At 40.1% G+C, this 23,932-nt stretch overlaps 1 protein-coding gene across 5 annotated transcripts in view; it reads left to right on the plus strand.

The window, feature by feature from the left end:
- Window positions 1–22,752, plus strand: part of CNOT6 (CCR4-NOT transcription complex subunit 6) — an 84,722-nt gene extending 61,970 nt beyond the window's left edge. For 4 of the 5 annotated variants that reach the window (XM_034961229.4, XM_055112923.2, XM_055112922.2 and 1 more), the window contains 8 exons: window positions 8,884–8,988; window positions 9,070–9,138; window positions 10,213–10,370; window positions 11,483–11,637; window positions 12,242–12,396; window positions 13,502–13,732; window positions 15,638–15,840; window positions 18,376–22,752. In XM_034961229.4, the coding sequence (XP_034817120.1) occupies window positions 8,884–8,988; window positions 9,070–9,138; window positions 10,213–10,370; window positions 11,483–11,637; window positions 12,242–12,396; window positions 13,502–13,732; window positions 15,638–15,840; window positions 18,376–18,588 (1,289 nt within the window). In that variant the 3' untranslated portion in view covers window positions 18,589–22,752. The remainder of the gene's footprint in view (window positions 1–8,883; window positions 8,989–9,069; window positions 9,139–10,212; window positions 10,371–11,482; window positions 11,638–12,241; window positions 12,397–13,501; window positions 13,733–15,637; window positions 15,841–18,375) is intronic. The other variant, XM_034961232.4, reaches the window with a different exon arrangement.
- Window positions 22,753–23,932: the final 1,180 nt, after the last annotated feature.

Raw genomic sequence — 23,932 nt, forward strand, 5'->3', positions numbered from 1 at the left:
CTATAGTTTCACATTATCGTACATAGAACAGTCAAGACACAGAATATTTTGTGAAATAAGCCAGACACAGACAAATACAACATGATCTCATTTATGTGTGAAGTTTTTAAAAGTCAAACTCATAGAAGTAGAGTGTAGAATGGTTGTTCCCAGAGGCTTGGGGACGGGGGACAGAGTGGAAAGGAGAGGTGTTGGTCAGAGAGTGCGCAGTTTCATTTACACAGGAGGAATAGGTCTGGTGATCTGTTGCATAGCACAGTAACTATAGTTAATAATAATGTGTATATTTTAAACAGCTAAAAGAATGGATATTAAATGTTTTCACCACAAATAAGTATTCGAGGTGGTGGATATGTTGATTAGCCTGATTTGATCATTCCACAATGCATAATTGTGTGGAAACATCACATTGTTCTCCATAAACATATACAATTATATGTCCATTTAGAAAAGGATGTAGAACATCTCTATCACCAGAAGATCCTTTTGTTACACTCTCACAGCCACACCTACTTTGTTCCTGCCCCAGCTCACTGCTTCTAAGATTTGCTATTTTAAGAATGCTACCATCCTGGGCGCGGTGGCTCACGCCTATAATCCCAGCACTTTGGGAGGCTGAGGCAGGCAGATCACGAGGTCAGGGGATCGAGACCATCCTGGCTAACATGGTGAAACCCCGTCACTACTAAAAATACAAAAACAAAATTAGCCAGGCATGGTGGCAGGTGCCTGTAGTCCCAGCTACTCAGGAGACTGAGGTGGGAGAATAGCGTGAATCTGGGAGGTGGAGGTTGCAGTGAGCCAAGATCGTGCCACTGCACTCCAGCCTGGGCAACAGAGCCAGATTCCCGTCTCGAAAAAAAAAAAGAATGCTACTGAATGGAATCATACTGTATGCAGTCTTTTGAGATGGGCTTTTCCACTCAGGTTAATTATTTGGATATTTGTCCTGGTTGCATGTATTGATAGTTTGTTCCTTTAAATAGACGAAAGTAGTAGTCTATGATATAAATGTCTCGTGGTTAGTTTAACCATTTACCTGCTGAAGGAAATCTGGGTGGCTTCTAATTTGGGGCTGTTACAAATAAAGTTGCTGTGAACATTCAGTGTGCAGGTTATTGTGTGAATATAGTTATTCATTTCTCTAGGATAAATGTCCAGGAGTGCAGTTACTGGGTCATTTGAGGCTTGTGTATTTAATTTTTTAAGAAATTGCTAAGTGGTTTTCTGTAGTGTCAGTACTGCTTTACATTGTAACCAGCAGTGCACGGGTGATTCACTTTCTTTGCATCCTCACCAGCATTTGGTGTTGTCACTGTTTTTATGTTAGCCATACTGGTAGATGTGTAGTCATTTCATGGTTTTGATTTACATTTCCCCAATAAAGACACCCAACATCTTTGCAGGTGCTTATTTGTCATCTGTAATGTTTTTCTTCTGTGACATTTCTTCTTGTCGTTGTCCATGTTCTAATTAGATTATTTGCTTTTTTACTGGGAGTCCTTTATATATTCTAGGTACGAGTCGTTGGTGGAATATGAGGTTTACACATATTTCTCTCAGTATGTAGCTTTTTACAAGGTCATTGCACAGCAAAAGTTTTTAATTTTAATGAAGCCCAGTTTATCAGTTTTTTCTTCTGTGGATCCTGATTCTTGTTTCAAGTCTAAGAACTCTTTGAATAGCTCTAAGTCCCAAATATTTTCCTCTTAGGTTTTCTTTTAAAAGTTTTATGGTCTTATGTTACATTTAAGTCTATGATCCATTTTGACTTACGATTGAGTTAAAAGATGTGAGGATTAGCTCAAGGTTCTTTTTGTGTGTGTGTGGCCTGTCGATGTCCAGTTGCTCCAGCAGCATTATTGAAAGATGATCTTACCTCCATTGAATTGCTTTTGCATCTTTGGCAAAAATCAGTTGAGCATATCTGTGTGAATCTGTTTCTGGATTTTTTATTCTGTTTCATTGATCTATGTGTCCATCCTTCCGCCAACATCTGCAAAACCAGTTCTGAGGCCCCAGGAAGGAATCGGCTCTTTTGAGCCTCAGAACGGTACAGCTGTGCGTGGCCACAGGGAACACACTCCAGGCTACTGGGGTCTAGTGATGAGGCACTTTTGTCAGGATGTGGTCCACAGAGAGGAGAAAAGAAATGTTCTTTAGTCTCGGAGGCCAAGACAGATGCATGGGAGAAGAGGGAGATGGCAAGGACCTGGATAACTGGAGACGTGATGAATGGAGAGCCTGGTGCGGGATCCATGCCACGGGAGGAGGCCCCTGTGGAGAGTGAGACCTTGGGCGGTTAGGGCTGGCCGGACTGGGCCCCCTGCTCCTCACAGTGTGACCTAAAGCCACGGCCTGGTATCTAGTTCTTTCCAGCGTAGCCCAGGAAGGCGCACCCTCCTTCGGCAGAAACAGCTTAAAAAAAAAAAAAAAAAAAAAAAAAAAACCTGCTATTGCTTTTTAGACAAAAACAATATGGAGACTTTTATTTCATTGAGTTCTGCTCTTTAGTATTTCCTTCCTTCCTTCTTGTGTTTGCTCTTTTTTTTTTTTCCTAGCTTCTTGAGGCGATAGCTTAGATTATTGAATTGAGACTTCTCTCTTTATTGAGACTTTTGTCTTCATGCATTTAATGTAGAAATTTTCCTCCCAACCCTGCTTTAGAAGCTATGTCCAGCAACAAATTTTGATATTTGTATTTTTATTTTCACTAGCTCAGTATATTTTATTTGTTTATTTATTATTTTGGGACGAGGTCTGGCTGTGTTACCCAGGTTGGCTTCCGACTCTTGAGGCCCAAGCAATCCCCCCACCTTAGCCTCTGAAGTAGGTGGGACTACAAGCACTTTACCCCCAGCTTGGTTATCGATTTTTAATATGATTTCAGTGTGGTCAGAAAGTGAACATTCTGTGTAATTTCAATTCTTTTTAATTTGCTGAAGTTTGTTTGTTGGCCTAGGATATGGTCCATCCTGGCATATGTTTCTTGGGTACTGGAAAAGAATGTGTTTTCTGTTTTTGGGTAGAATGTTCTATAAATATCTATTAGCTCCTATATATTAACTTAATGTCTGTTAGGTCGATGGTAGTGAGGTTTTTGTCGTGTTCTGTCAGTTGTGGAGGGAGAAGTGTTAAAGTCTCCAACAATAATTGTAGACTCTGTTTTCCTTTTAGTTCTCTCAGTTTTTGCATAAAATATTTTGTGCTTCTCTTGTTTGGAAGCACACTTAGAATTGCTGTGTCTTCTTGAGGAATTGACCCTTTATTATTACATAATGTTATTTTCTATCTCTGGCAATTTTATTTCCTCTGATGTCCACTTTATCTGATATTAATATAACCACCCCTGCTTTCCTTAGATCAACTTTTGCATTATGTTATATATCTCTTACCATTCCTTTCTTGCCTCTATTATTACATCTGAAGTGAGTTTCTATGGACAGTATATAGTTGGGTCATATTTTTAAATCCATTCTACCAATCTTTTAATTGGTATATTTAGACCATTTACATTTAAAGTTAATTAGTAAGTTAGGGTGTAAGTCGTAAGTCTGCCATTTTATTTTTTTGTTTTCTGTTTCTTCATCTTTTGTCTTTTTCTCTTTGCTTCTGCCTGCCTATGGGTTACTGAAACATTTTTTAGATTCCATTTTGATTTTTCTGTAGTGGTTTTGAGTGTGTCTGTTTGTATAGATGTTTCATGGTTCCTCTGGGTATCACAACTAGATGTATAACTTACCACAGTCTAGTGGGGGTTATTTTACCAGTTCAAGGGAAATATCAAACCTTAGCTCTCTTTACATCCTTTTATTCACTGCCATTGATAACAGTTCAGAATATTTTCTTTACATAAATTTAGAATCACATTAGTTTTATGATTTTTTTTTTTTTTTTTTTGAGACAGAGTCTCGCTCTGTTGCCCATGCTAGAGTGCAGTGGCCCGATCTCGGCTCACTGCAAGTTCCGCCTCCTGGGTTCAAACGATTCTCCTACCTTGCCTCCCAAGTAGCTGGGATTACAGGCACCCACCACCATGCCCGGCTAATTTTTGAATTTTAATAGAGACGAGGTTTCACCATGTTGGTGAGGCTGGTCTCGAACTCCTGACCTCATGATCCACCCACTTCACCCTCCCAAAGTGCTGGGATTACAGGTGTGAGCCACCGTATTGGGCCAAAATTTTTTAAACTGTCAAACGTGATTTAGAAAACTTAAGGAAATCTCGTATTTGCCCATATTTTTTTGTTTACCTGTATTGTTTTCTTCTTCCAAAGTCCTCCTTTTATCATTTCCTTTGTATTTAGAGAACTTTTTCTAGTGGTTCCCTTTGGGTAGATCTGCTGGCAGCAGATTCTGTTAGTTTTTTATCCTCTGAGATTGTCTTTATTTCTCCTTCATTCCTGAAGGATGTTTTCACTGGATATAAGATTCTGGGTTTGACAGTTCTTTCAACACCTGAAAAATATTTTGCTGCTTCCTTCTGGCTTCCATGGCTTGTCATGACAAATCTGTCGTCATTCCAATTTGTTTTTCTCCTGCAGGTAAGGTGTCATTTTTCTCCGGCTGCTTTCAAGATGTTTTTTCTTTGTCTTTAGTTTTCAGAAGTTTAATTATGATGTGTCTTGCTGTGGATTCCTTTGGGTTTTTCTTGTGTAGGGGTTCACTGTGCTTCTTGAATCTGTTGGTTTATATTTATTGCCATATTGTGAGAATCTTCAGCCATTATTGCTTTGAGTACTTTTTTAGCCCTGTCCTCCGTGTCCTCAGCGTCCAAGGCTCTGATGACATGAATGTTAGATCTTTTGTTATAGTCCCACAAGCCCCAGAGACTGTTGTTGTTGTTGTTGTTGGTCTGTGTTCTTATCTATCAATCAGTCAATCAGTCAATCAAGAGAGGAGGTCTCGGGCTGGAGTGCAGTGGCACGATCTTGGCTCACTGCAGCCTTGACCTCCCAGGCTCAAGCAGCTCTCCCACCTCAGCCTCCCAAGTAGCTGGGACCACAGGCACGTGCCACCATGCCTGGCTAGTTTTGTTTGTTTGTTTGTTTGTTTGTTTGTAGAGACGAGATTTTGCCATGTTAACAAAGCTGGTCTCGAACTCCTGGCCTCAAGTGATCCTCCTGCTTCAGCCTCCAAAATGCTGGGATTATAGGCATGAGCCGCTGTGCCTAGCCTTCATTTATTTTATTTTTCAGTTCTAATATTTCCATTTGGTTTCAAATGTTTTATTTGCCTGAACTTTCTGTTTCTTTGCTCAGTCTTCCTGTTTTCTTGTGTGTTTTTTGTGTGTGTGTGTGTGTTTTTCAAGCATGTTTGTAATTTCTCATTGAAGCATTTTAGTCATGATTCCTTTGTCTTGGTTGGGTAATTCTGTTTCTGTCATCTCAGGGTTGGAAGTTGTGTTTATCTTTTTGCATTTGATATCTTCGTGTCTTGGTGTGATGAGCTATTTTCATTTGAAACTGGACTCACTCATGTTATGAGACTCTGGATCTTGTTTAAACCCTTTAGTTTGGTTTTCTTTGCCTAGCACTGCTATGACAAGGGAACCAGGCACTGTCTCCTTACTGCCAGTGGAGGTAGAAGTTCAGGTTCCACTTGGCCTTCGCTGGCACCTGGGAGTAGGGGCTCCTCGTTGCTGCTGGTGGAGGTGGTAGTTTTGGCTCTTCATGCGGCCTCCACAGGCACCGCGCTGGCGTGTCCTCTTTATTGCAGGGAGATGGTGAAAGTCTTGACTCTCCTTGGCCTCCTCTGACACCACCTCAGAGGGAGGAGGGGAGCTCCATATCGCCTCCTTTCTTTCTCTTGCAGCAGAAGTCTACCAGCCTCTCCACTTGCTCATGCTGGCATGGGTAGAGATGGGAGCACGTTTTTTTCTTCAGTGTTAAGCTTGAGTAGAGTGGTTCTTACCTAAAACTTTTGTCCTTTTAGGCAGCCCTTCCCTGGTCCTTTGGCTTTTGTTGGGATTCTTTTGGGTCTGTACCCATTGGTATTTCCATGTTACTGGCTTCTTAGCTGCATGTCTGGAATATCTGAGGCAAAAAGTGAACCCAGGGAACTCATCGTGTGCCATTCGTCGGGTCCTGCAGTCTTTGGCTGTTCTGCCTTCTCTCCTTTTTTCAGAGTTTTATGTTTGCTTTACACATAATATACAGTGCTTTTAGTTGTACCTAGTGGGAAGAATAGGGAAAAGTGTTTTTACTCCATCTACCCTAAAGTAACTTCTCATTTACTTTTGTTCTTTCTCAGGACTCAGTATAGTTTTAATTCCAGAATTTTATTGTTGTTGACTTTATTCATATATATTGTTTTCTGTTTCCAGGTAGTGAAAAGCAGATTAATTTTCAATTTAAAAGAAGTCCTGGCCGGGCGCGGTGGCTCACACCTGTAATCCCAGCACTTTGGGAGGCCGAGGCGGGTGGATCACGAGGTCAGGAGATTGAGACCATCTTGGCTAACACGGTGAAACCCCGTCTCTACTAAAAATACAAAAAATTAGCCGGGCTTGGTGATGGGCGCCTATTGTCCCAGCTACTCGGGAGGCTGAGGCAGGAGAATGGTGTGAACCTGGGAGGCGGAGCTGGCAGTGAGCCGAGACCACACCATTGCACTCCAGCCTGGGTGACAAAGCAAGACTCCATCTCAAAAAAAAAAAAAAAAAAAATTCCTAAAAGCAAGCAGATGTAGGTGACATCCACCATTGGGCTTCAAGTGCATTTATTAGAGTCATAAGTAGGTCTTTGTATTGGAGGATGCTTTTTAGTTTATAAAGCAAGATCTTACAAGCGGGGATCACGTAGGTAGAAGCGGTCACCTCTCAATATTCTTTGCACTAGAAAGTAGTAAAAAGACAGCATCGGCCGAGCGCGGTGGCTCACGCCTGTAATCCCAGCACTTTGGGAGGCCAAGGTGGGCAGATCAGGAGGTCGACATCATCCTGGCTAACACGGTGAAACCCCATCTCTACTAAAAATACAAAAAATGAGCCGGGCGTGGTGGTGGCCGCCTGTAGTCCCAGCTACCTGGGAGGCTGAGGCAGGAGAATGGCGTGAACCCGGGAGGCGGAGCTTGCAGTGAGCCGAGATGGTGCCACTGCACTCCAGCCTGGGTGACAGAGCGAGACTCTGTCTCAAAAAAAAGTAAGAAAAAGAAAACAGCATCACTGTAGGTCTGGTTAGAATGAGCTGTTTACCTGATACCGAGAAGTTTTCAGTTGACTTCATTTTCTCAAGATGTGTTTCACAAAGGGTCCTGATAAGCTTCAGGTTGTAACTGCTTATCTCACGGGATTGTGACTCAGTGAAAACATGAAAAGGCTGTGGTGGGTATAAAGAACCACACACGTGAGAGAATGGTACTCTTGTAATTGCCTTCCTGCAAATACCTACTTTGCACTTAGAGCAGCACATTTTTCTTTTTATAATTCTTAGAATCCTAGAATCTTAAAACTGAAAGATCTTAAAGATAAATGAACTTTGCCATTTTTCCCATCCATGCAACTCAGCTTCTTTGAAGGATACTCCACTGCCTCACAGCACAGGGTGTCTCAAATAGTTAACAGTGTTTGCCAACCTCTTCTATTCGGCCTTGGCCTTTCCTGTTAGATTTTTTTTTTTTTTTTTTTTTTGAGACAGAGTCTCACTCTGTTGCCCAGGCTGGAGTGCAGTGGCGTGATCTCGGCTCACTGCAAGCTCTGCCTCCCGGGTTCACGCCATTCTCCTGCCTCAGCCTCCTGAGTAGCTGGACTACAGGCGCCTGCCACCACGCCTGTCTGTTTTTTTTGTTTGTTTGTTTTTGGGGTTTTTTTTGTATTTTTAGTAGAGACGGGGTTTCACCGTGTTAGCCAGGATGGTCTCGATCTCCTAACCTTGTGATCCGCCCGCCTCGGCCTCCCAAAGTGCTGGGATTACAGGCGTGTCTTCCTTCTGCTCTTTGACCCAGTCTTTTATGAGAGAATAGGAAAAAACACTTCCTTTAGGTTTTGATCATTCTTATCTACCATATCCTTTAGTTTTTCTTCATTTGGTATGGTTAACATCTTTGACCATTTTATCTGCCTTCTTCAAACTGCAGAATTTGTCTGGTTTTCTTAAAATGGCGCTGTGGCATCCAGAATAATACACAATGCTTGTGTATGATGGATAGGAATTTTGCTCCATGAAACCCTGCGCTGCACTGTTGTTATTTGTACTTTTATTTCTCATGTACATAAGAAACCCTTCTGAGAGGATTTGAGACTCTTGTAGGTATATGTAAATCATTGTTTTTGCTCTCATTTTGGAACAAAGCAGTTATTGAATTTACAGATGGCTCATGGCCCTGGGATTTTTTCCCCCTCCTTAGTGAGTTAATTCTTAAGCCAAGTCAGCCCCATTTTGTTGCTTTGTTCAGTATGACTTTAAAAAATCTAAGTGCAAGTGTATATTTGTCATTAGGGTGTTTTGTTGTTAGCTTTGTGACATTGTAGAGTTTTGATTCTCTGATGCATTACCCTGGCTTTCATCCTTCCCTTCACTGTTTCCTCTGCCCACCCACTCTCCCAGTCACCTGCCTGCCCCGTTCGTGTTTTGCTCACTCTTGTTTGTTATAACCATCTGTATTATTGAAAGTGTTGGCAAGGCAGGGTCAGATATAGAGCACTGCTAGAGCATTTCTGATTGACATCAGCCCATTAATATTATGTTTTGAATGTGTATATAGAACATGGTATGAATCATTTTTACTCATATCAAAAACTGAAAAAACAATATTTTCTATAGTCTGACATCTTACTAGTAACTATAACATAGTTATGGATGATCTGATAATTTTGATACTTTTTAAAATTTTGAAACATTTTATTACTTAGTTTCATTTTACTTATTTCAAAAATATTTCCAGGAAATCCCCTTACCCAGGATATATTGAACCTTTATCAGGAACCAGATGGAACAAGACGGCTGCTGAACTATTTGCTTGATAATTTGTCAGGTACTGCAAAAAGAAGTAAGTGGTTATTTGTTTAAACCTTTTTATTAGGAAGACGTGTAAGAATATTGCTTAATTCTGTATTTTCTATTCAACTAGTTACAACAGAACAACCACCTCCAAGGTCTTGGATTATGTTACAAGAACCAGATAGGACAAGGCCAACTGGTTGGTAGTCTTTTATTTTTTAACTGTTATTTTTGCTCAGTCTCTATAAGCCTAACAGTATTGTCAGCATGCTTAGATTACAGGTAGCATTAAGATAGAATGTTTAAGGTTGATTTGGTTTGGGAGGTAATAAAAAAGAATTCTTGCTCACATGACCTCTATGTATACTACATTGTGCTATATAGAAAGTGTGCTATAAAGCAGTGCTTCTCAAACGGGCAGTTTATCCCCCGGAGGACATTTGGCAATGTCTGGAGACAATTTTGATGGTCATAACTGGGGAGAAGTGCTGCTGGCATCTAGTGGATGGAGGCCAGGGATGCTGCTCAGCATTCTATAGTACACGGCACAGGCTCCCACAACAGACTTCACCTGAAATGTCAGTAGTGCGACTCTTGTTGAGAAACCCTTCTATAGTGTACTGATGAAATTCACTTAAAATGAATACACCCAAATTTTTCTCTATGAGAAGTTTCCAAATCCTAGCATATTCCAAATGGATTTGACACTACCGAGTTATAAGAGCCAAACCCTTACTTAGAGGAAAGTGGAACTAATGACTGCTCATCTCCTTTTAACCTAAATTCTATGTAAATAGTTTGGGAGCTTTCATGGCGCGTGTAACAAAATTTGGTCTGTGATACCATTTTCATTTTGCATGAAATAACAATAGTTGTGCTGTAGAAGAAAATGAGGCATGCCTATTAAGGAAACTACCTATCCAGTTTCCACATCTTACATTAACAGTTGGTAGCATGGTAGAAGGAGTATAGAAATGAGGAATGTTAGGCTCAGAGACTGGAGGGCTCACGAGCTTAGACTTTTCACTTCCAGACCTTCTGTGCCTACCTCTGTAGCAGGTAGTACATTGTATTCTAACTTGTTCACTTATCTATCCTGCTTGCGTTATCCGTCTTTTATTTATCCCCCATATGTGGCGTACAGTAGCTTTTCAGTGACTATAGATTGAATGAATACGGTCAAACTTAACATTTAAGTGAAAACCATTACTGAAATTAATTATATATTTTTTTCTGCCACGTGTGTGAATAAGTAAAGTTATCTTTCCTACAGCCTTGTTTTCTGTCATGTGCTATAATGTTCTTTGTGATAAATATGCGACCCGGCAGTTATACGGCTACTGTCCATCGTGGGCGCTAAACTGGGACTACAGGAAAAAGGCCATTATTCAAGAAATCTTGAGCTGCAATGCTGATATCGTAAGTCTTCAGGTAAGTCAGACAGAAGACAGTCGACCTAGCATTGATAAAGCAAGGAGCAACTAGGAATACATTACACTGACACATTTGAAGTTTCAGCTTCAGTAGTTCTTAAAGTACTGCTTTTTTCTGTTATTAGTGAATCCTGGGAGTACTGCCTGCTTTGCTTTGCAGTGCTATGTTGCAAAATAGGCACATGTGTTAAGCTGGGATTTATGCGTTTGCCATGACCGCTAAATACTCACCTTCCTCCTCCCTCCAGCGTCCCTGCACTATTTTTGAACTGGGTGGCAAAGTTACTGAAATTCTGGCGTGGTCAAGCTATAACTTGCATTGCCGACCATGTTGCTAGAACAATTAAGGCACCATGTAAAAAGGACTGACTTGGTACACGAACATTTTGGGTTCTCAGTGCAACTCTCATAGTCACTCGTATGATCTTGAACATGTTACTTTCTGCCCAAGGGTCTGAAGTTATGATTTGTAAAGTTCGTCGACCTCTGTGGTTCTTGTTCCACCTCAGTTCTAAGACATAAGGAAATACACATGCGTAGAAGTGTGTCTTTCATTCATTGTTCCTAAACAACAATGAGTTGCCCTTGGTACCTAGTACCTGTAAAATGACAAGTCGCTGTTCCAGTTGGTTTCAGATAAATAGTGTTGAAAAGATGTTACTTTTTTTTTTTTTTTTTTTTTTTTTTTTTGGGTGGTGGGGAGACAGGCTCTTTCTCTGTCCCCCAGGCTGGAATGCAGTGGCATGATCTCAGCTCACTGCAACCTCCACCTCCTGGGTTCAAGTGATTCTCAGCCTCCGTAGTAGCTGGGATTACAGGCATGCACCACCATGCCCGGCTAATTTTTGTATTTTTAGTAGAGATGGGGTTTCGCCATGTTGGCCAGGCTTGGTCTGGAACTCCTGGGCTCTAGCGATCCGCCTGCCTCGGCCTCTCAAAGTGCTGGGATTACAGACATGAGCCACCATGCCCGGCCCGAAAAGATGTTACATTCTTTAATCTGCAGACCAGTCCTTTGAAATTATTTCAAGCTCTCAAACTATACATAGAAGTTAATATGCAGACTAATTTTTGTCTTATGAAATAACTGTGCTGTTTACAACTTTTCAGGAGGTTGAAACGGAACAGTATTACAGTTTTTTTCTGGTAGAGCTGAAAGAACGTGGCTATAATGGATTCTTCAGTCCTAAGTCTAGAGCTAGGACAATGTCAGAACAAGAAAGGAAACATGTTGATGGCTGTGCAATATTCTTCAAGACAGAAAAGTAAGTCATCTTATTTTTTAAAAAGAACGTTTTCTCAGTATTTGCAGGGTGGGGGCCAAGGGTGTGGAAACTAATTGGCAAATGAGAGAATGAGGCACTATATTATTACTCAAGCAAAGAATTCTGTTTGACCTAGGGGGTTTTTGTTTGTTTTTAATCATCAGAAATAACCTTGTTTTGGAGACATGCTTAAAGTACTGCTGTTTCTTCAGGTGTTTACTAGGGTTTAACTCCCAATTGTTAATTGAAATACCATGTAGTTAAAATTCCCTCTATGACGGTACAGGGATTCTTAAACCCATACTTTAGAAAAGAATTGTTTAAAAATTACAAGGTAGAATATTCCAACATAAAACTTAAACAGAAGATGACTACATTTTCTTCAGTTGTAAAAATATTTCAGGTTGTTATTTGTATCAATAACAGACTGAGAGCAACTTTAAATGGATGTGGGAACCTTGGTGCTGAACGTGGAGGATTTTCCATAACGTGATTTAAGTGCCATCGTATCTGTTAAGGAAGTTTGGGAAAACTGCGTTTCCCACAAAGCTAACCTCTTGGTATTCCCAACTCTGTGTGTGTGTGTGTGTTGTTTTTGTTTTAGATTTACTTTGGTTCAGAAACACACTGTTGAATTTAATCAGCTAGCCATGGCAAATTCTGAGGGGTCTGAAGCTATGCTGAACAGAGTCATGACAAAAGATAACATTGGGGTTGCAGTACTGCTAGAACTTCGGAAGGAATCGATTGAAATGCCGTGTGAGTGCCCTTCACTTCCTGTAAAATTGACCAGCTCTGACTAGACATCTTCAAAAGAATAGAAAACAGAAATTTCATTGTGTATTCATGGTCTTGTCTAACACCTGAAGAAACTCAGTGAGAAGTTGTCTTTCCTAAAATGTATCTCTTTTTCTCTACCACAAAGCTTAACATGAGAAAGCATTGCCCATTAAAGTATTAGAAGCCTTGAAAAGCATTAAAAAACCTTTTTTTTTTTTTGCTCCTAAGAATTTTTCATATAAAATAAATGTTGAAGTAAATATTAATTAAAATAACTGCTCAGGGGTAAGAACTGCATACACTTTTGTAATTTTTTGGCAGCAAGGATATTCTGTAAGCTAACTTCTTTTCCTGATCTATTTAAAATAATCATTTTATTAGCTGGGTGTGGTGGCGGGCGCCTGTAATCCCAGCTACTTGGGAGGCTGAGGGAGAGAACTGCTTGAACCTGGGAGGCAGAGGTTGCAGTGAGCCAAGATTGTCACACTGCACTCCAACCTGGGTGACAGAGTGAGACTCCTTCTCAAAAAAAAATAAATAATATAAATAAATAAATAAATAAATAAAATAATTATTTTAAAGGTCTTGAGTTTTGGATAAAGGGACCACTTCAAATTGAAAGCATATTTCAAGTGACCATTATGCTGGGAGCCGAAACTTGTGTCACTTGAGGAACAGTTGGAACTGGAGAAATTTAATGTGAAGTATAGAAAAAATGGAAATAGGACTTAACGATTGTCTTAAATCTAAGAAAGAGGGTTTAGATGTAATTTTGTGAGGCTCGATTTAGGACATCCAAACTAAGACCAAAAGTTTCAAGGAGACAGAATTTTAAAAATCAAGCTGTCCCAAATAGGGCTATTTTTGTACAAGTAGTGAATGCCCTGTGCTGGAAGCATCAGCCCAGGTTGAGATGTGTATTTCTCAGGTTTGTTGTAGGGCACATTCAGTCATCCGGTGGGAATTTTAGGTGTCTTTTCTATTCTGGGACTCTGAGAGATTATTTGCTTTCAGACGCTGTAAGAATATATGGGCTGATGGGCGGGTTTTGTCTCTTTCTTTGTTTCGTTTTTATCTAATGTAGCTGGAAAGCCACATCTTGGAACAGAAAAACAACTTATTCTTGTGGCTAATGCCCACATGCATTGGGACCCTGAATACTCTGATGTGAAGTTGGTACAAACTATGATGTTCCTCTCAGAAGTGAAGAACATTATTGATAAAGCCTCTCGCAACCTCAAATCCAGTGTTTTGGGAGAATTTGGAACTATTCCACTTGTGTTATGTGCAGATCTTAATTCTTTGCCAGACTCTGGTAAGAAAATAATGTGATTTTATGTAGAATATTTTTTGACATAAGATGATTTAGTAATGTTTTGTTTCTGATCATTCCAAATTAAGTCCAAATAAAAATTCAGTTTGTAATGGCAGCTATGAGCAGGTTTTAAACATCATGTTGGTGTGGAGGGGCCATTTTGAAGATGAAACGATATTATGGAAACTTGAGGAGAAGGATGTTAATCATCTTGAATAAACACATAAGCAATAATGTGAAATAACTCTTTAAAGAACGTATGTAGTTCCATTTTATTACTCCCAAGTCAGAGATAATTATGGTTATTAAGACAGCCTCTTTGGGATTCCAGCATGTGGTAATATAATCATAGTTTAAATTTGAGTTAAAATTATAGAATCTCAATTTTGCATGTATTTATAACTTGATTAGAAAAATACACCTCAGGTGGAAAATGAGCTCCTTTATTTGCACACATATCAGTCAAGCGATTTTGACAAAGAGCAAGGATCTTGATTTTTATTAAAATGTAGAATACAGAAAGCCCGATCTGGAACGCTCTTTCCGTGGATAGTATACAATAAACAATAGCCCTTGTAATAACAAACTGTTTCTTTCTTTTCGTGTTTCAACTCATTTATACACACAGGAATACTCTTCCTTGGACGTGAATGTATGCATGAACACACACACGCACATTTGGAAGCACGTTCTTGACATCACAATAGAGCCCTTAGGAAGAAAGAAACTGGCTGGGCGCCGTGGCTCATGCCCGTAATCCCAGCACTTTGGGGGGCCCAGGTGGGCAGATCAGTTGAGGCCAGCAGTTCGAGACCAACCTGGCCAAGATGGTGAAACCCCATCTGTACCGAAAATACAAAAATTAGCCAGGCGTGGTGGTGCACGCCTGTAATCCCAGCTACTCGGGAGGCTGAGGCACAAGAATGACTTGAACCCCAGAGGCAGAAGTTGCAGGGAGCCAAGATTGTACCACTGCACTCCAGCCTGGGTGACAGAGCGAGACTATAAATAATAATAATATGATAATAATAAAAGAGAAAGAAACAAACTGAGTTAAAATTCGATTTCAGGGAAAATCAAAGCTATCTGAAATCTGTAATTATTTCATCTCATCAAGTTATCTGGGGATTACTGCTCCTGAAGCTGTTGAGTAGTAGTCTCTGACAATTTCTCTACATGCTTTCTACTTTCTGTGTAGCTACAAAGTATCTGAGGGGTAAAGAGAAAATCTGGTCAAACATTAATATCCAAGACCCATTTCAGCATTGAGAAATACAGTATTATAATAGCAGGCAGGTCAGAAAATGTCCAGCCTTGCTAATTTGTGAATAAAATGTAAATGAAAGTATATTTTCATAGCCCATCTTATGCTTAGTAAATTGGGAAAATACTTCACCAGGGATGTGGACGTTTGCCCTGTAACTAGCTGGTGCTATTCTCTTCCATAGTTGGCAGTATTATAAAATGGCACATTCAGTCCTGATCTTGGGATTTTATACCAAGTAAATAATTGAGCGTAAGCCAGAAGTCTGCGTACTAAGATGCTGATTGTGGTGTTATCTTTAATTCTTTGTAAAAAGTGGAAACAACCTGCATTTTACAAAATAAGTAACCAGTAAATATTAATAAGTAACCAGTAAATATTATCCACCAGCCCGATTGCATTGTGTAGCCATTAAAGAACGATAATTGGGAAGACACATGTTCATAAAGCAAAGTATAAACTGTTCAATACTCTGTGATGACAACTGTGTAGAAATAGATTTGGGCAAGTCCTGGCAAATGTAAAAGGAAACATTTTGGAACATGGGGATATGTGTAGTTTAAAACTTCTTACTATTGCATGATCTTTTAAAATTGCTTTTTGTATATATTTGACAATAAAAAAATTTGTCTTCATTGTAGGTGTTGTAGAATATTTGAGCACAGGTGGAGTAGAAACAAATCACAAAGACTTTAAGGAGTTGAGGTATAATGAAAGTCTCACAAACTTCAGCTGTCATGGGAAGAATGGAACCACCAATGGAAGGATCACTCATGGTTTCAAGCTACAGAGTGCCTATGAGAGTGGCCTGATGCCTTACACGAATTACACATTTGATTTCAAGGTGTGTCTTGAGACCGATAAGTTTTTCAAACCTGTATTTTACTGGCAGGTGTTCTGATACGTCATTATGTCTTTAAAACTGTGGCTGTGTGTTCAGACTGGAATGAAGCAGTCTTGAATTCATTGACAGCAATATTCTTTGTTTTTTGTTTGAGACAAGGTCTCACTCTGTTACCCAGGCTGGAGTGCAGTGGCACGGTGATGGCTCACTGCAGCTTCAACCATGCCGGCTCAAACGATCCTCTCACCTCGGCCTCCCTAGTAGCTGGGACTACAGGCGCCTACTACCACGCCTGGCTAATTCTTGTATTTTTTGTAGAGATGGGGTCTCACTATGCCCAGGCTGATCTTGAACTCCTGGCCTCAAATGATTCTTCCACCTCAGCCTCCCAGTGTGCTGGGATTACAGGCGTGAACCACTGTGCTCAGCCAGTAATATTCTTTTATTACTCTTCTTTAGAAGTCCATGTGATCAGTGTCACATCCTTACTTTGTAGATGTTTATTCTAATAATTTTCAGGATAAGAAGTCACATGAAATAATCTGTAAAATTCCTAAGTTGACTTTTTCACCTTTTGGGGACAGTTATGTTTCTTATATTCTCATTACTAATAGCTAGATATGCAGCACCATAATTATCTAGTTTGGGTGGCATTTGGGGTTAGATGTTCCTTCTCTTACATTTTAATTTAACTGAAAGTAAACTCTTGCATGCCAAAATGTGATTTATATTAGCTATTTTTAAGTGTTTCTAAGATACATCTTTTTTCTCCCCCTAGAGACAGTCTTGCTCTGTTGCCCAGGCTGGAGTGCAGTGGCGCGATCTCGGCTCACTGCAACCTCCACCTCCCAGATTCAAGTGATTCTCATACCTCAGCCTCCCAAGTAGCTGGGATTACAGGCATGCGCCACCTCACCTGGCTAATTTTTGTATCTTTAGTAGAGACGGAGTTTCACCATGTTGGCCAGGCTGGTCTTGAATTCCTGGCCTCAAGTGATCCACCCACCTTGGCCTCCCAAAGTGCTGGGATTATAGGCATGAGCCACCGCACCTGGTCAGACTTTCACCATTTTTAACGTTAGTGATTGTTTAGGGCTGTCACTTTCTTGTGTTCAACTGTCCTTTTTCTAAAAAGAGATATGGTCTCACTCATTTTGCCCAGGCTGAAGTACAGTGACGTGATGATAACACACTGCAGCCTCAAACTCTCGGGCTCAGGCAACCCTCCTGCCTCAGCCTCCCCGCTAACTTGGACTACAGGTGTCCGCCACCATACCCAGATCATTTTTTTTGGTAATTTTTTGTAAAGACAAGGTCTTGCTATATTGCCCAGCCCAATCTTGAACCCCTGGCCTCAAGCAATCCTCCTGCCTTAGCCTCCCAAAGTGCTGGGATTATAGACGGGAGCTACCACATCTGGCTCAGCTGCCCTTTTAAACTACTTTTTGCATTTCTGCTTTCTTAAAAATTTCTTAACTCCCAGCTTTCCATTTCTAAGCTGCTGGAAAAGTAATCATTTAATTAGACTGTCAGAGTGTAAATAAGAGTTTAGATAGTATCTCAGGAGCCTTTGCACCTTAGAGCATAGAAAGTAAACCCCTGTTTATCCTCAGGTGCCCCTTCCTTTCAGGTTCTTCAGGAGACATTGAAGAGAAGGCATGGGTAGCAGCCAAAGAGTGGGAACGCTTAGCGTTTTCTTTCTCTTTCTGTTGCTGATACAGTGGCAGGAAGAAGACACTTGAATGTGCTTCAGTACATTTGGCCAAGAGCATGTAGAGGGGAGGAGCAGAGCCATCAGATGGGAACAGTTTAGTAGATGCCATGGCAGGGTGCTGCTGAGAGAAAAGGGGGTCAGGTAGAGACAGGCCTGCCCTCATGGAGCTGAGGTGTGATGAGAGAGACAAGTCTCAACCACACAAATGAGTAGATAATTACACCTTGAGATGGCCATTAGCAAGGGAAGGGAATCCGTGGTGGGAGGTAGGGTAGTAAGTAGGTAGGAGCAGGATTCAGGAAGGTCTTTGGAAAGCAGTTGAACCTGACATTCAAAGATTAAGAAGGAATTGACCTCATAACGAGTAGAAGAAAGTGTTCCAGGCAGAATGGTGGAGGGGGGCTGTGTGTGTGTGTGTGTGTGTGTGTGTGTGTGTCCGTCCGTCCGTCCGTCCTGGGGCAGGAAAGAACTTGGTACCTATAGGTCCCCTCACATCTTCACCCCTTTCTCATTCCAAAGCCTAGTGTGGCAGCAGGGAAAGTGGCACAAATTAGGCTAGGAAAGAGAAGCAGAGGCTGCATCCTGAAAGGCCTTTTAGGTCTTGTTAAAGATCCAGATAAGAAGAATGCTTCATTCTGCTAGATTTGACATTTTGCACGGGGGCCATTTGGTGTATGTAGTACAGACCTCATCCTACAAGCTTGTAAGTTTCACCTGTTCTGTTCTGTTCACCAAACATGACATAAAGGCATGTCTTGAAAGCACTGAGGATTTTAGTGTTGTCTTATATGGTGCTTATCTTTTTTTCTGTTGTTTTTCAGGGTATAATCGACTACATTTTCTATTCTAAACCTCAGCTGAACACCTTAGGCATCCTGGGCCCTCTGGACCACCACTGGCTGGTTGAGAATAACATCAGTGGCTGCCCGCACCCCCTCATCCCCTCTGACCACTTCTCACTTTTTGCACAACTGGAGCTCTTACTGCCTTTCCTGCCCCAAGTCAACGGCATCCACCTTCCTGGCAGGAGGTAGTCAAGCACCTTCAGAGGACAGCCTTGATTCACTTGTAAACTTGTGAAAATCTGAACATAGGGGAGTGAGGTATGGCCACTGAGGATTTTTGCTTGCTTAAGAATGATTTGGACTTTCAATCTGATTATTTGATAAGGATATAGTATGAAAGCCAGGTGCTAGCAACAGACAAATTCTGAGCCCAATATGCTTTATACTGCTAGACAGGGATTGGTGTGTTTGCACCTGTCTTTCATTTGTCATAAGAGATTTTCCTATTTCTTCTACCCAATAGAATATTTTCATGCCTGGAAATAGGAAAATGTGTGAACAGCGTATTCTCTTCACACAGAAATCTGTAGCACTGCTTTTTTGAGGCCAGTAGCAACATCCAGAGACCATTCTTCCATACTTTACTCCCTCCTTTTTCAGACTTGTTTGTAAAGTACAGAATCTGAATTTAGCCTTTATGATTGTATATGATCCACAGAAGACCTGATTTATGAAATTTTGTACTAAAAAGAAAATCATTTGGAAATGATTGTATTGTAAACTGAGGCTAAATTTTTTTTTAAACCTGTTTCATGTGTTATAAAGGCCAGCTTGTAAAAGAAGCTGCAACAGACTTTCTCTGCTCATGATTTGCACTCTTAGGGTTTTGTTAGCCCTTTTGTACTACTTTCTTTTTAAATTGAGAACATGGTTCTTTACATATAAATCTGCTTCAACCTTAGGATGTTTTCAGACCAGAGGCAACTTATTCATGAATTTTTATGAAAACTATCTACTAGGACAGATAAGCTGAACAGTGATGATCTGTAGACATTTATGGACTGAATGTAATGGTTGATATATGTACATTCTGATATTTTTAAATCTTTAACTTTTTAAAGTTAAAAACCTACAGCTGCTTAGGTCCAGCTTCTTAACTCTTTTTGAGACACTTCCTGTCCTATCTCCACTGTGCCTGCCTAAATTTGTTCTCACCAAGCACTGCCTGTGCATGCAGAGAAAATCTGTGCATCCTCTTTTATATTTTTAAAATACTGTTTAACATTTGTGAGAATTTTATGAAAATGCTTTTGTATGAGCTGTGGCTTTTTCCCATTGTGAAGCATTGAATATCACATTTTGGAACATGTTATAGGGTGAGTCCCTGGATCTTTGCTCACCAGATCCAAGCACTGCTTCTCGGTGTCATTGCAGTGTGCTGCTTGCCACCCAGAATACTACTATCATGTGAATTCTTTTTGTCGTCAGTGTCTTTTCCTTAGTCTTTTTGTTGTTGTTGTTGTTGTTGTTTTAATCATTCCTTTTTTAAGAAGAAGTAATTTTCCATTTATGAAGCAGTATGAATTAGATGTATTTTCAAAACAGGTCCCTAAGACAATTCTTCAGATCATTTTTAAAATGACTAAGTCATTTTAGTATGTCAAGCAAGATAAAAATTACATCATACCGTCTATTTTGCCCGTAGTGCCATTTAGAGATGAAAACCAGCTTTAACTTTGCAAAGTGAACATGTACATGGTCTGCTCTCATTTATTCATTCTTCTCTCTAAAGTCAAATGAATGCAGAGGGAGCTTGGTCAAACTGCTTTTGTTTCAACTGCAGGCAGGGGAGCAAAAGGACCGCCATGTGAGCATTAGGAAAAAAAATACTGACTCTTACTAACGATTTTTATACAGAGAATGAGTCATTTTGGAAATGATTCTTTTTTTTTTTTTTTTTTTTCTCCTTTTAGAAAATTCTCCAAAAGGTTTTGATGTTGAATCTTGGTCTTGGACCTGTTTTTTCCTTTGAGGGTTTTTTGTTTTTTGTTTTTTCTAGGATTTCATTGTGATGTTTTGGTTTTGTTTTTTGCTATTTGTTTAAGTTGTGCTGACACCAAACACATCCAGTTTATAATCAGTACATTGGAAAGCTGGTATTGATGTAGAACCAGTGCATAACTTTTTATGGGGTTTTGTTATTGGTTTTTTTTGTAAAGTGTGAATAAAAGGTATGTTTACTCATTTTTCCTGAACACTGTGTTGGTAATGTGCATCATGACAATTTCCAGTGAAGGTGAGCTGGAGCTGGTTGGACTGATGAGACTGAGGAAGCAGCTTTTCCTACGATCTGCATTATGTAATCACAGGTCCAGAGAGCTTTATGGAAGCGGGAGAGGAGGAGCACTTACTCCTGTTGTGTTTGTTAATGGAGGGTGCCATCTTCTCATAGATGCTGGAACCAGAGTGCACTTGTTAGATGCTAAAGGTTTGAGCTTTACACAAAATGTATTCATCTGTATTTGTTATTGTCTACAATATATTCGAATTTGGGGCAGCATATTAAGATGTAATGGCCTGTTATGTCTTGAAAATACTTGTTTTGCCTCTTCCAGGCATACTGCATTCTGTGGATCAGTTTGAACAGCTTCTCCACCTTATTTGGACAGTGATAAATTGAACCAAGAGTGTAGATTTACAAGTGTAACCTTCAAAAGAGGAAGAACTATTTGGGGTCTGTAGGGAATGAACAGTCACACCAAAATAGACTATGATGCTTTTGTTAAGAAAGGTTTCATGTTTTAGATATTTTCCGTGTCCTAAATAATTTTCAATAATCTATAATCCCTAAAATGCAATAAAAACTAGTATGTTTTCACAGTGTATATTTTTTTTCAAAAATTCTGTAACAAATATATTTAATATGTTGCCATAATGTCATTTCAGTATTTTTGCTGGATAAATCCATTTTAGAAATGTCTTACAAAAAGTTTAGGGCATGTTTTCTGTTTTAAAGACCAGAAGTTTGGAGGCACCCAAGTCCTTGTCGCCAATCTCCTAAAGTACAGCTTTACCATATTAGTGGTCATTATTTATGCTTTGAGAATTTAAATATTGTTCGTCAAGTTAACTTATGGCATAATTTAAGCTAAAGTTGTAGAAATGAATTGTTGAGTGCAACTTTAATAGTCCCAAAGATAGGCAGAGAACATCTCCAAAAATGTGTGTGTGTGTGTGTGTGTGTGTGTGTTTAATATGATTTAGTGACAACCAGGAAAACTTACTTGGGGTTATTAGCACTTTCAAACTTAGGGACATTATTAAATTGGATGGAATGCACTTCTAAATGTTTAAATTAAAATTTCAAAGCTCTTTCGAGATTCAGGTTCTCAATAATAATATTCAAGTTTTAGAGTTTCACTTTGTACTATTTAAATTTATGGAACTAGTTTCCATACTGACTTCTAAGGTTTTGGGGTCATATATAAGGACTAAAGCCAAGCTAGGCAAAACAATTACAGCACTGTTTTTTCAGTAAAGCTCTCAGAATATCCAGTACAAATGTTGCAGATAATTCCAAGAACTCCTTTGGCAGGTGTTCCTCACCATTCATAAACAGCATTTTAAGATGTTCACTTTGCTCTTCTTTTTGGTTACATACATTTTAATAACTGGTATGTTGAAGTAGTGTCTAAAAGTATCTAGTCTTTATTCACAGTACATTATATTGTGTGATGCACTGGACTAACTCTTGTTTACCATTCATGTAACAAAACCCAGCACGTTATCTGCACTATAAGCTCAAAGAATGTCACATCCGCCCAGGCAGCTCTTTGATGAGGGTGATGGGACCTGAATAAACCACACGGACTGGCGGTAACAAGGGCTTTTACTGTTCTGTTCAGTGGAACCTTCTTGGTCAAATTGTAATTAGCTAGTATTATATTTATATACAGGGTCTTTTTTCTTTACCGATGTATTTTCCTACTCATAGCCAACCAATAAATTCAGTATCTGTTTCAAATATTTTAGAAGTGTAATTTGTATAGCTGTAGTACTGAGGTTTGAGGAAAAATAAATGTTAATCAGCAGACCACATATTTAAAATTCCGAATCTTCTGGGACAGGGTTGTAACTCACCCTTCCAAAGGGAAGAGTTGCAGGGGGACAGGGCCATGATATGGGGAAATGGTGTAAACTATTGTATTTCTTTATTGGCTGTTATTCTGTATAACACTCATACCTTTGCCAAAGTTCAATTTTATATTTAGGCAACTGATGGTCCTTTTGCATTTAGGATTTTTGTTGTTGTTACCTTATACCTCATGATATAAGAAATGGGCTCATGTGTCTTCCGTCTTTTGGAAGGAGGTTGACATGTTTTAAATAAATGCTTTTAAATACAGTAGCAAACATTGTGTTGGGGTTATAATAATTCATTAAATGTCTTGTTGCCTGCGTTTTGTTGTATGTGTAAACTCTAAAAACGTGTGACTTCCTAAGTCTTCAGATGTCAGCTTACAATTGAGAAAACAACATGAGTTCCTTTGCTTTTAGAACGACTTCCATAGCAGACGTACATTTTTATGTACATGTGGGAAAAACCATGCAAAATCTGGACAGTTTAGATAATATTTCCTTTGATCTCCAGTTTTTAAAGTAGGCGTGTTCTCCTTAATCCTTAACACAGTGATGCACATTAGGGGGATGTATGCTGAGAAATGCATCCTTAGGTGATTTTGCCATTGTGTGAACCTCAGATTGTATTTACATAAACCTAAATGGTGTAGCCTATTACACATCTAGGCTGTGTGCTTAGCCTGTTGCTCCAAGGCCAGAAACCCGTGCAGCATGTTACTGTATTGAACACTGTAAGCAGTTGTAAGACAGTGGTAAATATTTGTGCATCTAAACGTGGAAAAGACAGAGTAGGCTGGGTGCGGTGGCTCACACCTGTAATTCCAGCACTTTGGGAGGCTGAGGCAGGTGGATCACGAGGTCAGGAGATCGAGACCATCCTGGCTAACACGGTGAAACCCCGTCTCTACTGAAAATACAAAAAATTAGCCAGGAGTGGTGGTGGGCACCTGTAGTCCCAGCTACTCGAGAGGCTGAGGCAAGAGAATCAGGTGAACCTGAGAGGCAGAGGCAGGTGGATCACGAGGTCAGGAGATCGAGACCATCCTGGCTAACACGGTGAAACCCTGTCTCTACTGAAAATACAAAAAATTAGCCGGGCGTGGTGGCAGGCACCTGTAGACCCAGCTACTCAGGAGGCTGAGGCAGGAGAATGGTGTGAAACCTGGAGGCGGAGCTTTCAGTGAGCCGAGATCGCACCATTGCACTCCAGCCTGGGCGACAGAGCGAGACTCTGTCTCAAAAAAAAAAAAAAAAAAAGTGAAAATACAGTATAAAAAGTGGTATGTCTGAGGCTGGGCACAGTGGCTCACGCCTGTAATCTCGTTTTGGGAGGCCGAGGTGGGCGGATCACTTGAGGCCAGGAGTTCAAGACCAGACTGCGCATCATGGCGAAACCCCATCTCTATAAAACATAGAAAAATTAGCTGGGCGTGGTGACACGCCTGTGGTCCCA

Source organism: Pan paniscus, chromosome 4 (assembly GCF_029289425.2).
Source record: "Pan paniscus chromosome 4, NHGRI_mPanPan1-v2.0_pri, whole genome shotgun sequence".
In the NCBI taxonomy this organism is placed as follows: domain Eukaryota; kingdom Metazoa; phylum Chordata; class Mammalia; order Primates; family Hominidae; genus Pan; species Pan paniscus.